The 13,516-nt window shown below is 39.0% G+C and overlaps 1 protein-coding gene across 1 annotated transcript in view; it reads left to right on the top strand.

Annotated features, from left to right (window-relative positions):
• LOC102290716 (protein Niban 1) overlaps positions 1-10,973 on the top strand; it is a 17,904-nt gene extending 6,931 nt beyond the window's left edge. The window contains exons 6-14 of the mRNA XM_005951576.2: positions 2,675-2,790; positions 3,182-3,286; positions 4,050-4,212; positions 4,369-4,550; positions 5,514-5,660; positions 5,765-5,875; positions 6,413-6,520; positions 6,621-6,732; positions 9,172-10,973. Coding sequence (XP_005951638.1) covers positions 2,675-2,790; positions 3,182-3,286; positions 4,050-4,212; positions 4,369-4,550; positions 5,514-5,660; positions 5,765-5,875; positions 6,413-6,520; positions 6,621-6,732; positions 9,172-10,436 — 2,309 coding nt within the window. The 3' untranslated portion in view covers positions 10,437-10,973. The remainder of the gene's footprint in view (positions 1-2,674; positions 2,791-3,181; positions 3,287-4,049; positions 4,213-4,368; positions 4,551-5,513; positions 5,661-5,764; positions 5,876-6,412; positions 6,521-6,620; positions 6,733-9,171) is intronic.
• The last annotated feature ends 2,543 nt before the right edge of the window (positions 10,974-13,516 follow it).

Below are 13,516 nucleotides of genomic sequence, written 5' to 3'. Positions count from 1 at the left end.
GGAGATGGTCTGGAAGGATGGTGTTGAAGGCAGAGCTGAAGTCCACAAACAGGATCCTGGCGTAGGTTCCTGGGGAGTCCAGATGCTGCAGGATGAGAAACACACATATATGCACTCATATCCTTATAAATAAAACACAACTTGAACAGGTAGTTGTTGACAGGCTTCTGGCAAATTGTGGTTGGATATTTGACCACTCATCTTGGCAGAATTAGAAGACTTAATTTAAATTGGTATGGTAACAATATTAAACAATAGTCTGTCCAGTTTTTACCCTGCCCTTCACATCATGGTAGCTAGGATAAGGCTTTTAAAGGAATGGTGAATTTTTTTGGCCAGGTTTGCAAATTAAATTAAGAGAGTTTAAAAGTATCATGTGGACGGTATTTACAGATGTCTAAATATTGGACTTTAGAAAGAAATTTTGCAATCATTATTGAAGATTGTTTGGATAGCTATTATTTTTAGTGTTTGTGCATACAAACTAGGTTTTACATAGTCTTTTCTAAAATTAGGAAACCTGTCAGTAGCTGCAGTGAGAAAAAATGCACACTGTTTTGTGAATTTAGCAATGACACAGATGCAGACTTGGTATGTTAGTCAGAGCAAATTCAGGGGTGATAGGTAGTGATGGGACTACCTATCATTTGAAACACAGAACTATTTCTATCTATCCATCCATCCATCCATCCAAACCAACTGAGCGAGTCCTTGGGTCTACCTCCTTGCGGTAGGACATTTCCGGAATACCTCACCTAGGAGGTGTCCGGGAGGCATTCTAGTCACATGCTCGAACCACCTCAAATGGGTCTTTCTGATGTGGACGAGCAGTGGCTCTACTTCAAGTCCCTGGTCGGGTCTTCCACTCATTGAAGAAAACTCATTTCTGCCACTTGTATATTTAACCTCATTCTTTCAGTCACTACCCAGAGCTCGTGACCATAGGTGAAGGCTGGAGCGTAGGATTGATGGCTTTGCTTTTATGCTCACCTCTGTCTTCAATTCAATTAGATTTAATTTGATTTCAATTTAAACAAATCACAACAATAGGTGCAAAAAATCACTCAGTGGGTTGAGGAGTATAAAAAAACATGCATCATATTCAATTCAATTCAATTCAATTCAATTCAATCTATATAGTTCCAAATCACAACAGAAAAACCCAACAAGAATCATACGATCCCTAATGAGCAAGTGCTTCAGCAACAGTGGGAAGAAAAAACTCTTGGAACAGAAAGAAACCTCCAGCGGAACCAGACTCGGAGAGCGGTGGCTGGCTGGGGGTGTAGAGGGGAAGACAGGACAAAGACAAGCTGTGGAAAAGAGCCAGACAGGGTTTTCGGAACAAACTGTTAAATGTTCAGTTTCTATGCCATATGTCAGAACAAGATCTAGAATGTCATTAAAGTGGTGGGTGGGTTGTTTTATATTTTAAAAGAAGCCAATTGACGCTGTAATTTTTAGTATCTACATGGATGTTAAAATCACCCACAACAATTATTTTATCTGAGCTGAGCACATAATTTAGATAAAAAGTCTGAGAAATCGTTCAGAAACTTAGTAAGGCCCAGGTGGATGACAGATAACAACAAGTAAAACTGTTTTTTGCTATTTCCAGCTAAGGCTAAGAACCAGGCTTTCAAATTAATTAAAACTCTGTCTGGGTGTTTGGTTAATTAACAAGTTGGAGTGGAAGAGTTTTTGAACACCACTCAGACTCAGACAGTCAGGGTTTTCAAACAGGGGGCTAAACAGGGTCTCCAATTCAGTGATCCTGGCCTCCAGAGCTGCAAATAGGCATTTAATTACAAGTATCATTGTTACTAAAGTAGGCCAAGGAGTAAGTAAACATCTGACACAATGAGCAGGAAAGTGCAGGAGGAACAGGTGAAAAGACCATGCTGCTAGAGAGTCTGCTATGAGCTAATCTAAGCGAATCCCTAGAGACACATTTAGTGAATACTGTCAATATAATTAGCAGATCAATCAACAGAGAATGGATATTGTATAAAGTATGTGAAGACTATACTTTGAGATAAGATGTTGTCTATATGTTTTTAAGTAAAATCTATGCTGTCTAATCAAAACTATATCTTCAGTCAATGTCAGCAGCATCACATGTGTAAAATGTCTCTTCCTCTCCTGAAATATCTGATGGATTACCAGAATCGCTTTGAGGCTGACCAAAAGTCAAATAGGAAATGGCCGCATGCTGGTTTTTTTTTTTTAAATTTATTTATTTTTAATTTTTAGCAGGATATGATTCATGACTTTCTGTTCCTTAAACTTCTGCAGAAAAAAAAATCTGAAACAGCTCAAGGGAAACTACACTACAAGACATGATTTTTAGTGAATTAGCAAAAGAAAAAAAAGAAAAAAGAACAAAAAAATTAGAGATGTGAAAATGGTCAGATGTGTTGTAATGAGAATGGAATATTGATGTCAGGGATCCACCGAGGATACAGGATCAGCACAATTTCTACCAAACTAAAATGACTAATGACAAAATACTAAGAATTAAGTATTTTAATACTTACCACACTTGTAGATCATTTTAAGCCACGGGTGTTCTAATAAGAATGGGATACTGATTTCAACTTTCAAAAATAAAGGGACAGGATGAGCATGCCACCAGATTCTTTCAGAATAATAACAAAATCCCTACTTCCTGCAGACCCGTGGTGTAATTCATCATATGAGAATCAAGCATATGCACGAGCCCTCCGACTCTACCGACAAGAGAAAGGATGCTATGAATCCTGGGAAATGCTGCTGGGCACTGAGGAACAAGTTTGTACACACACACACATTAAAACTTTAAGCCTGTCTGTGTTCTTCATTTCACTTTAGTTCAATTTATTTTTATAGTGCTAAATCACATTAATAGTTATCTCATGGCACTTTTTTTTATAAAGACCCTACAATAACATGCAAGAATTAGAAAACTCCAACAATCAGATGTCCCACTACGAGCAAGCATTTGGTGACAGTTAGAAGGAAAAACTCCCTGAACCAGGCACAAGGAGGGAAAACCTCCTTGTGCTGCAACCAGTTAGAGTGTAGGGAAGGGAGACAGCAGAAAAGACAAACTGTGGAAAAAAGACAGAGATTAGCAATAATTTATGATTAAATGCAAAGTGTTGTAAAAACAAAGCCATAAACAGTGTGCTTGTGTATGTAGGTGCTTGCCTCCCAGGTGATGGAGGAAGTGTTGCCATGGTTACACAGTCAGCTTCAGTCCAGGATAAAAGGCAAGAAGACTGAAAAGATACGGCAATGGCTCGCAGTAAGTAAAAATATGACACCAAGTCTCTGCAAATTCTGAGTCTATCTATTTATGAAATGTTCCTGTTCAGGATTGTTTTAGTACTATGTCACTCGTTTAGCATGTATGTGTAGCATTTAGCAATATTCTAACTAACACTACTGAATGGTACGGTAAAAGATGATCAAAGCATTAAGCAACATTCACAGGAATTATCATCTAATCAAGCAGTTCTGAGCAGCTTGCAAACATATGAGGTAATGAGCTGCTTTGCAAGATGTGTTTAACAATATATTTATATTTAGCAATACATAGGGGTTTTTCTTTTACTACACTTTTTCTCCATGGCCATTTATGCAAATTAGAACAATGTTCAAAAATGTAAACAAATATTTAGATAGCTGTCTAAAGATAATGTAATGTGTCATTGGCATATTTAAATATAAACCTTGTATTACAAAAGTCCCTATTGTAATCAACTGGGGATTTTAAGCAAAAGTTCCTTGTTATGCTGCCCCCACGTGGCCAAAAAATAGCATTTTTTAAAGTGAACTTCAAGACTTTTTCTTTCTTTAGAAATGATATAATCTGATACCATACCAATCTGATCTTCTCAGAATGTTACCTAACTTATCAGAATTAAGGGAATTATCTGACAGCAAGTATCTTTGAACTACAACACTATTATCTTTTACCCCGTGTTCCTACAAATTGTGTATGGCAGTTTTAGCATCAGTTTTTAATCTCTCTGTTGCACAGTGTATTAATTTATTCGTATGTATAGACAGTGCAAGCAACCCACACGTTGGTGCTGGAAAAGCTGACTGCAGGTCTGGAGGCTCTGAAGAAGGAGTGCCGTGAGACAGCATCAGACAATCAGGCACTCATCAGATCCAATCTGGACCAGATAATGTCCTCTCACTTGTTCCTGGAGCAAAAAGTCAGAGGTACACATTGTTTGACTAATCTCATCTGAAAATGCCTAGAAAATGAGTGACTGTTTTTAATGGCTAAACTCAGCTAAATCCATATTAAGCTACAAACTGAGCGTCTAGCCATGGTTCAGCTTTTGTGCACATTTTGTGAATCTGTATCTGTTTCAGCATGTGTATGTGAAGAGGCAGAGAAAGTGTGCAGTGAGTCTGTAGCACCCTACATGTCCTCCATCCTTGAAGCACTTACCGAGAACATAAGCGGAGGTATTCTTGGGATGCAGCGCACGCTGAAAACACAGATGGATTCGGCCTTTTTACACAAAAACGAAGGGACACAGGAGACAAAGAAGGTGAGAGAGGACTTTGGGTGAGTTCCAGTAGTCCATTTTACTTAGGAAGGTTCCTAACTGAGAGACGTTACCCTAAAGTATTTGTGTGGCAGCCAAAGTAAGAGCTGTTCCAATTCTCCAAATACTGAAGAAAGAAGTTTGAATGCTGCCTTTATCGTTTCCTTTAACATAGGATACAGTGCACCATCCTTTATGAAAACACTCCCATAGTTTACTACAATGGACTATCTGACAATTATGAACACAGTCGACATAAGTGGAGCAGATCATGTAAATGTTATTTGTACAGTAGCTGCATTTTCCATTTCATTCGAAACCTCTTGATATATTTACAATTTTTACCAACAGTTTGTTAAGCTCAGAGCTGAATATCTCCAGGAGCCTCTAAACACTCAATGTGAAGACTGAGTGAAGAGTTTGAGGTTTTAGCAGTAACAAGAGCAATAGCAACTTTGAGCCATCCATGCAAAGTGCAGATTACGAATTCATTCTGATAACATCACCCCTTCTAAAAGTAAACTCTCCTAGTAGCAACTATCACAACCACAATGGGCATAAGACATGATTTTATGGTTTGTTTGTTTTGGTTTTTTTTGCATTTGATTTCATGCAAGATGTTAGTAAATCTGGCCATAAATGTTCCTTCTTCTTTAAATTGCCTGCCTTTGTAATGAAGGGATACTTTTCACAGGCTTTTCTCGTTTACATAATCTCCATAAAACAGAACACAGTGTGGCATTTTGTACTCCATCTTCCTCATATTGTAGTTTCAACACAGCTGGGACATTTTCATTAAGGTTAGACTTTTGGAAGGCACCCATTGTGCCGCTTTTGTGCCATCTTGAAGAGGGTCTCATTTGAAATCAAGAAACACAAGATGTTTGAAGTTGAAGATGTTTGAAGTTTTTGCTTGCCCAAATTTTCAAAAGTGCTGACAGAAAGCATTTGCTCTATTTCTTTTAGGCCTTGTCCAGTCTACGATCAATGCGTCTAGATCAGTGCTACAAGCAGGTGGAGAACCTGACAGAGAAACTCGAAGCCTTAAAAGAGCGATTTGGATTGAGCAGCATTCATAGACTGGTTCACTATGCAAGTCTGGAGATGGAGCTGGTATGAAGCACAATCTTCAGTATAGACATGGCCTCTCAAGGAGCCTAAAAGTAGAAAAGATTGACGTGAGCCGTTTTTTAGTGTTTGCTGTGTGTGTGTTACAGTTGCTGGACAGTGCTGTCTACACCTTGGAACAGTTCCTCCAGTCATCAGCCAGACTGCAGCCCACTCAGGTTCCTGTTAAGTTGAACAGGGCTACAGAAAGAGTGCTGAAGGTAAATAAGTTAATTATTTTGAATTAAATTTTTATTTAATAAAAAATCTATCATGTGTGATCAGAAGATTTCTGAAGGAACTGTATAGACCGTGTATTTTAGAAATCCAAATAAATGAAAGATATGTGATTTTCATAAAAGAAGGAATAAATATGCTTAGATACACCATTAAAATGTTACACACTGAAACAAAATGATGTGTGCATTCTAGTGGGAACCCTGGACTCTGGTCCCAAACCCTAAAAACATGTCTTTGTAGCGGGTGTAGTGCGCAGCTTGTTAAACCTGGAAAGCCCTGAGAGACTATTTGAAATCTACAAAGAAAAAGTATTTGTGTCACTGGCAACTTGTGTTTTTATGTGGGTCAGTTGCAAATTGACACACTACAAGTTCAATTGCGGATTCAGACAGCAAAGTAAACTAACCTGTCACAGTGATAAGTAACTTGTTCCTGTTTTCTAGTGTGCCCCACAAATACAATACAATCTTTGCTCAAAAGTGAGTATTACAAAAAATCTTGCTTGTGTGTGTGAGTAGCAGCTGGACTATGACAGCAGGGTAGTCCAGAGGAGGCTGTACGAGGAAGCCCTGCTGGAGATCACTCTGCCTACTCTCACCAGGAAGATGGACAGCAAGTGGAAAACTGTAGGTCAACCTGCTGCTACTTCACTCTGTCTGACTCAATCGTGTGTTATTGATATTTTATATTCTACAAAGCATGGACTGTCTGGTTTTCTGTGTCTAGGAGCTGCAACAGTTTGAGCAGTACATTTTTGCTGACTACAGCAGTTTTATCCTGGTTCATAACATTTACGATGATGTTCTGAAAACCATTCTCAGCAAGCAGATAGAGACAGGTAAATATCGATCTTGATATTGATCTTTGTTCATGCATTGGTATAGTTTTTTGTTTCTTCTTTTTTTCTGGTATTCTCTCCTAGGCTACAAGGAGACAGGTTACAAATTAAACGAAAATCCTGGACTCATTTTATTTACATGGTTTTACCTCAGAGAGAAGCATCATTGTGAATCTATAAATTGTAAGGATTTGGTCACTTTTACCCTGTCATGAAGCATCTTCAACCTATTCTTGGATGACAGTGCATCCAAGCCCATTCATCAGGCACAGAGAACACTCATTTTCTGCTTCTAAATTGAAACTGAGGTTATTGTACACAGCCCAGAAAACCTTAGAAATATGGTATCTAACCAGATTCTTGCTCTGGATGGCATTACCTTGGCCTCCAGTAACGCTGTGAGGAACCTTGGAGTCATTGTTGACCAGGATATGTCCTTCAATGCACATATTAAACAAATATGTAGGACTGCTTTCTTCCATTTGCTCAATATCTCCACAAGTAGAAATATTCTGTCTCAGAGTGACGCTGAAAAACTAGTTCATGCATTTATTACTTCTAGGTTGGACTACGGTAATTCATTATTATGAGGATGTCCTAAAAACTCCCTGAAAAGCCTTCAGTTGATCCAAAATGCTACAGCAAGAGTGCTGACAGGGACTAGAAAGAGAGAGCGGATTTCTCCGATATTGGCTTCGCTTCATTGGCTCCCTGTTAAATCCAGAATTAAATTTGAAATCCTGCTCCTCACATACAAGGCCCCATCTTATCTTAATGACCATATCACCCTTTTAGATTAGGCTTAAAACCTTCTGTAACAAACCACGGCAGACACGGCAGACCTGGTGACATTTTTATGCTCTTAAGCATCCTTTATTAACTCTCACACGTTGCTATTCACACCGCAGCCAGCTTAACATACCAACAACAACAAGAACCACACTCAGGACCCAGTAGTATTTAAGCAGGGTGGTGTGATGACCCGATGCAGCTCCAGTGCGTTGGCTTCTCCTCCAGCTGCGCCACAACCACGCCTGCCACACTTTCCTTTTTCTAAAGCGTATAGTTAGACAGTAATCAGGTGACCCTGAATCCTCCCTTAGTTATGCTGCAATAGATGTAGGCTGCTGGGGGATTCCCATGATGCACTGAATATTTCTTCTTCACTCACTATGTGTTAATAGACCTCTCTGTATTGAGTCATACTTGTTATTAATCTCTGGCTCTCTTCACAGCACGTCTTTTATCCTGTCTTCCTTCTCTCACCCCAACCACAGCAGATGGCCCCGCCCCTCCCTGAGCCTGGTTCTGCCGGAGGTTTCTTCCTGTTTAAAGGGAGTTTACCTTCCCACTGTCGCCCAAGTGCTTGCTCATAGGGGGTCATATGATTGTTGGGTTTTTCTCTGTATTTATTATTGTTTATATATATCTTACAATTTGAGTGGTTTGGAAAAACGTGCTTCATATCTAATTCCATTCAATTTAGTTCAGTTTTATTTCTATAGCACTGAATCACAACAACAGTTGCCTCAAGGTGCTTTATATTGTATAGTAAAGTAAAGTAAAGTAAAGACTTAATAATACAGAGAATCCCAACAAAAATCATATTACCCCCCACAAGCGCTTTGGTGACAGTGGGAAGGAAAAACAGCAGAATCAAACTCATTGAGGAGCAGCCATTTGCTGCGACCGGGTAGGGGTGTGGGGAGGAAGACAGGAAGAGAGCCAGAGATTAATTATGACTAATATTTGAATGCAGAAACCTGTATAAAGACATAGTGAGAAAAAGGTTAGTGAAGAATAAACACTCTCCCCAGTGCATCAAGGGAAGCCCCCTCCCGCAGCTTAGACCTAAGCCTGATCTTTACAAGAGGGTGTCTGTCTCTCCAATCCAAACTGGAAGCTGGTTCCATAGAAGAGGGGCCCAAAAGAAGGCTCTCCCTCCCATTCTACTTTTAAACACCCTAGAAATCACAATTAAGCCAGCAGTCTGAGAACAAAGTGCTCTGTTGGTGTGATACGATACTATGAGGTTTTTAAGATAAGATGGGGCCGGTTCTTCAAGACCTTTTACGTGATAAAAAGGTTTTTAAATTCAATTCTGGATTTAACAGGGAGGCATTGAACAGAATCCAGGATGAGAAAAATATGCTTTCTTTCTAGTCCCTTGTCAGTACTCCTGCGGCAGCATTTTGGATTGACTGAAGGCTTTTCAAGGTGTTTTTAGGACAGCCTGACAATAATGAATTTTCTACTCCGTGTAGAAAATTCCCGTGTAAAAAAAAAAAGGGTTCTGAAAACCTGGACATCAGGTCAGGCAGCTGACAGAATGAAGTGCTCTGTCCTATAATGAAACCTGTGACAAATACTGAATATGAACTGGAACATTCCTGTTTGGTCCAAACATAAATTATGATTTTGTCTCTTCCTCATCATCAGCTGTCCAGGATGCAGCTAGTAAGAAAAGCAACAATCTCCTGTTGGACACTTCAGATCTTGCAATTAGTCAGTACAGTTTGCTGGGACAGACGCCTCCAAACTCTGCACCAGACAGCCCATCCGTTCATGCCCGACGGTCCTCCTCAGCCATGCCCACTGATGATCAAGAAACTATTTCTGCAGTGGAAGAAAAAAGTCAGACAGTTGATGTTTGCCCCCAGAGGAAGACAGAAGGTAACACTGATAGTGAATGTGACCAGACACATGTCTCTGACCAGAGCACAGTGCTTCTTTCTCCAGTTATTATTGTGACACAACAGTTGGATGAAACTGGCAGCAAAGAGGACCTGTTCCTGAAGGAAACCATAGAAGTTCAGATCACAACTGATGCATCTTCTACAGCAACAGAGCCAACAATAGCAAACAGATCAGACACAGACGCAAATGTTACATATGAAGTCAATGTACCCAAGTTATCTGCTGAACAAGGACCGACCATCCCAGACTCTCTGGAGTTGTCCCCTCTGGTCTCACCTCAGACAACAGAGATCCAAGTTCAAAGTGAACCTGCTATGCCTGACCTTTCAGTCTCAAATCAGCCATCAGAAGAGGATTCTTCCATCCAGCCTGCCTTACCATCACACCCACCTGATGCAGATAGTCCAGTACAAATCAGCCTCGGATCACTAAGTGAGGCAATTGCTTGCAGTTCCTCAGAACCTTCTGTTATGCCAATGATGGGACAGCAGACCACTGACAGAGCAGTCTATTTGACAGGAGAACTTAAAGACAATTGGGAGGTGGAGAGAGTAAAAGAGGAGAAACACAAAGATGAAGCAGAAATTGAGGGGCGTGAGACAATTCAAGCACGGGAAGAACAGAGAGAGAAAGAAGAGGTAACAGAGGAAGAAATAGGTGAGGGGCAGATGGAGATCCAAACAGGAGGTGAGCCTGCTGATGACAGCTCATCTGGATCACCAGTGGAGACCACCACTGCCTTAAACACAGAGCAGAAAAAGAATAAAGAGATGATGGAGGAAGAAGTGCCAAGCAGTGAACTCAGGATTGAAAATAAAAAGGATGAAGATGAAGCAGTCACAGAGAAAGGAGATTCTACAGAAGAAAAAAAAGAAGAGGATACACCAGTAGCGAGTGCTAATGAGCTACCTTCGGACAGCGTGGCTTGCATCAGAGAACTTGTGGTTGAGATTATTGAGATAGAAACAACAGTCTCCCCTGTTGCTGACAGTAGCAACAATCTCTGAAACAAGCATTAAAACAGCAAGAGCAGGTCCAGATCAATGATTCCCAACCAGATAAAAGTCACTTCAATAAGCCTTACATTTTCTAATTATTCCAGACAGAAATTTGTGCTGATTTAATTAATGTGCTGTGTTTTCATACAACAGTAAACTGAAAAATGGAATAGTTTGTCATTCTATTGTAACTCTTTTGTTGCTTGTTTTGATTCTATATTTTCTATAACAATTGCATTGAATCATCCAAATAAAGATGTTAAACTTGTGATTATTTTTTTTTAAAAAGTCGCTTTAATAATTCATTTGATTTGGTCTTCTTTAACCAATAAGCTCCAACTAATGCACAGAGATCTTTCTGAGACCTTTCTAAAGCTGTTGTGGCAGGCATGTAACCACTCCTGGGGTGTACCAGGATGAATATTCAGTTTTATATGGAAAATTTGTACACCATGTGATCCAAGCAGTTGTCTTTTTAATTTTATGTACATGTGTTAGGGTAAAGAAATCAAATTAATGTTAAGTTGCAATTCCATTCAGTATGTTGAAAAAGCTGTCCACAGTACTGCCAGTTTCCCATGTACCCCTTGGGAAAATTAATTTTCCACCCCTGGTGTACGAGATTCCGGTCAGACAAATTGGATGGTCAATCAAGCACAATGATAAAATGACCGGCAAACCATTTAGTAATAGTTTTGGCACTATGAGAAGGTGGAAAGCCCTGCTGGAAAGGAAATCTGCATCTCTATAAAGCTTGTCAGTAGACTGAAGCATGGAGAGCTCTATAATCTCCTGGTGGACAGCTGCGATGGCCTTAGATTCGAGAAAACACAGTGGACCAACTCCCACCAATGCTAGCAAGATGACATGCAAACCACAAAACAGACTACCTAAACTTCACACTGGTCTTCAAGCACCTTGAATTTCGTGTGTCAACACACAAGGTGACACACATTTGAAACACGAAATTTCAGATGAAATGCAAAGTTTGGTTCATGAATAGTTTGATATTCCAAATATGACAGTTGTGCCTCCTTTAAGTGTTGGCTTACCTGCATGCCACTCCAGGAACTGTAAAAAACAAGATTGATTAAGATGAAGATTGAAGTTTTGATTTAAAGTCATATTTGCTTTAACTAGTAAATTTTAAACACACTATTTTAACTTTAAGATGACTTTGCCTTCTCAGCCTACTGCCAGTAGACTGTTTATACTTTATAGAGCAATCCAGACATTGGCCAAGTCATGTGTGGAAGACCCTAAATCTGAGACATAATGAATAAGTCAATCAATTCTTTTCTTCCTGACGAACATTTGAACAGATGCATTGTACATTTCATCTTTTAATCACATTGAATGCAAAAGGCATACATATTTTTATTGTTTTTATCATAAAAATGCAAACAATAAATGTCCTGTTGATCTAAATTTGAATTATAACTTAAAGTCTGTTTAAATAATTAATTAATTATTTAATTTAAGTTGTATTTCACATATTCTTGTGCAGGAAATAGATGTATAAAGGCCAGCATTTAAGAAAACTTTGATAACCACTGTTGTTAAGTGACATCCTTGGACTACTCTGAATAAAAAGCTTATATTTTATGCTGGTAGATTGGTTTTTGCAGCTTAATCTAATTCAGCATCTCTTATGAATTTTTCTGTAGCTCAGGCGGTAGAGCAGGTCATCTACTGATCGGTTGGTGGTTCGATTCCTGGCTTCCCCTAGTCTGCATGCCAAATATCCTTGGGCAAGATACTAACCCCAAATTTCTCTCCGATGCATCCATCGGAGTATGAGTGTGTGTGTGAGTTAGTTACTTAGAAAGCACTTAGAAAAATGTGCTTGTGCGAATGGGTGTGAATGGGTGAATGCACAAGTTGTGTAAAGCGCTTTGAGTGCTCAGAAGAGTAGAAAAGCGCTATATAAGAACCAGTCCATTTACCATTCTTCCTGCAGTATTTTAGTAATACGATCAGATGATACATAATTGTTTTGTTTGTTTGGAGATGGTGGAGGATTACAAATACCCTAGTGTTCAGCAAAAGACTCATTCAGCCATGAAGCGCCACACAATGCCACAGGAAAACATTACTAACTGTAGCCATTAAACAAAGCAGCTGCTTTGTAATTCTCAAAGATGCAAAAATACAGCTGAAAAACCGAAAGCCTTGATAACAAAGGTCTTCACCCCAAAACTGGTGTATTGTAATAAAAACTGTGATTATTCATTCTGAACCATTCTTAGACAGCAATAGGTCAGCCAACTATTTAAGAAGTAGTAACATAGTATGTAACCAGCTAAAATGAGGTTTGCAAATGTGAACAGAGTTGACTACTAGTGGCATATTCCTTTTATATTAATTGCAAGGCATTGCATTCACTAGATTATATGTAAGTAAGTAAGTAAAATTTATTTATATAGCCCTTTTTATAGATAAATAAAATCAGAAATAAGAATAAAATAATAATAAAACACAATAAATAGAAAAAATAAAACAAATTAATTAAAAGCTTGTCTGTATTGAAATCTTCAGCTGCTTTTTAAAAGAGTCAGTGGAGTCTGTGCAGCGTAAAGACAATGGACAAGAATTCCACAATCTTGGTGCCACTGCCTGAAAAGCCCCATCCCCGTGTTTTGAACCTATTACACGAGACCAAAAGCAACCTCTGACCTGAAGACCTAAGTGCTCGGGAACTGAGTGGGAGCTGAGCACTCCTAAAACTCCTAAAGAACCGAGACTGGCCCTGCTCTCATCTGTGAAAATTACCAAATACCTCCTGCCCTCAAAGTCTTGTGCTTTTTCCACAAACTAACCACTGCATGAACAAAACTGACAATGAACAGATTGTCAGTTCCAGTGTGTGATATGAACCATATCCCACAGTGTCCTCTAATGTTGTAGTTACAACCGATGTGACAACCAACATGTGTTTTTATGAAACACTTTTGTTTAACACAAAATAAAATTAACTTAATCAGAAACGTTGTGCAAGGTAATTAAGTTTTAAATTATATTTTATAAATAACTAATTAAATGTATGTATGTATTCATTTTATTTTTCTGAAATATAAGTGTAAAAAGGA

Source organism: Haplochromis burtoni, unplaced genomic scaffold, assembly GCF_018398535.1.
Source record: "Haplochromis burtoni strain Fernald_Lab_line unplaced genomic scaffold, NCSU_Asbu1 Contig_1062, whole genome shotgun sequence".
NCBI lineage: Eukaryota > Metazoa > Chordata > Actinopteri > Cichliformes > Cichlidae > Haplochromis > Haplochromis burtoni.
Note: the sequence above shows the minus strand (reverse complement) of the source record. Positions and strands in the feature narration are given on the sequence as shown.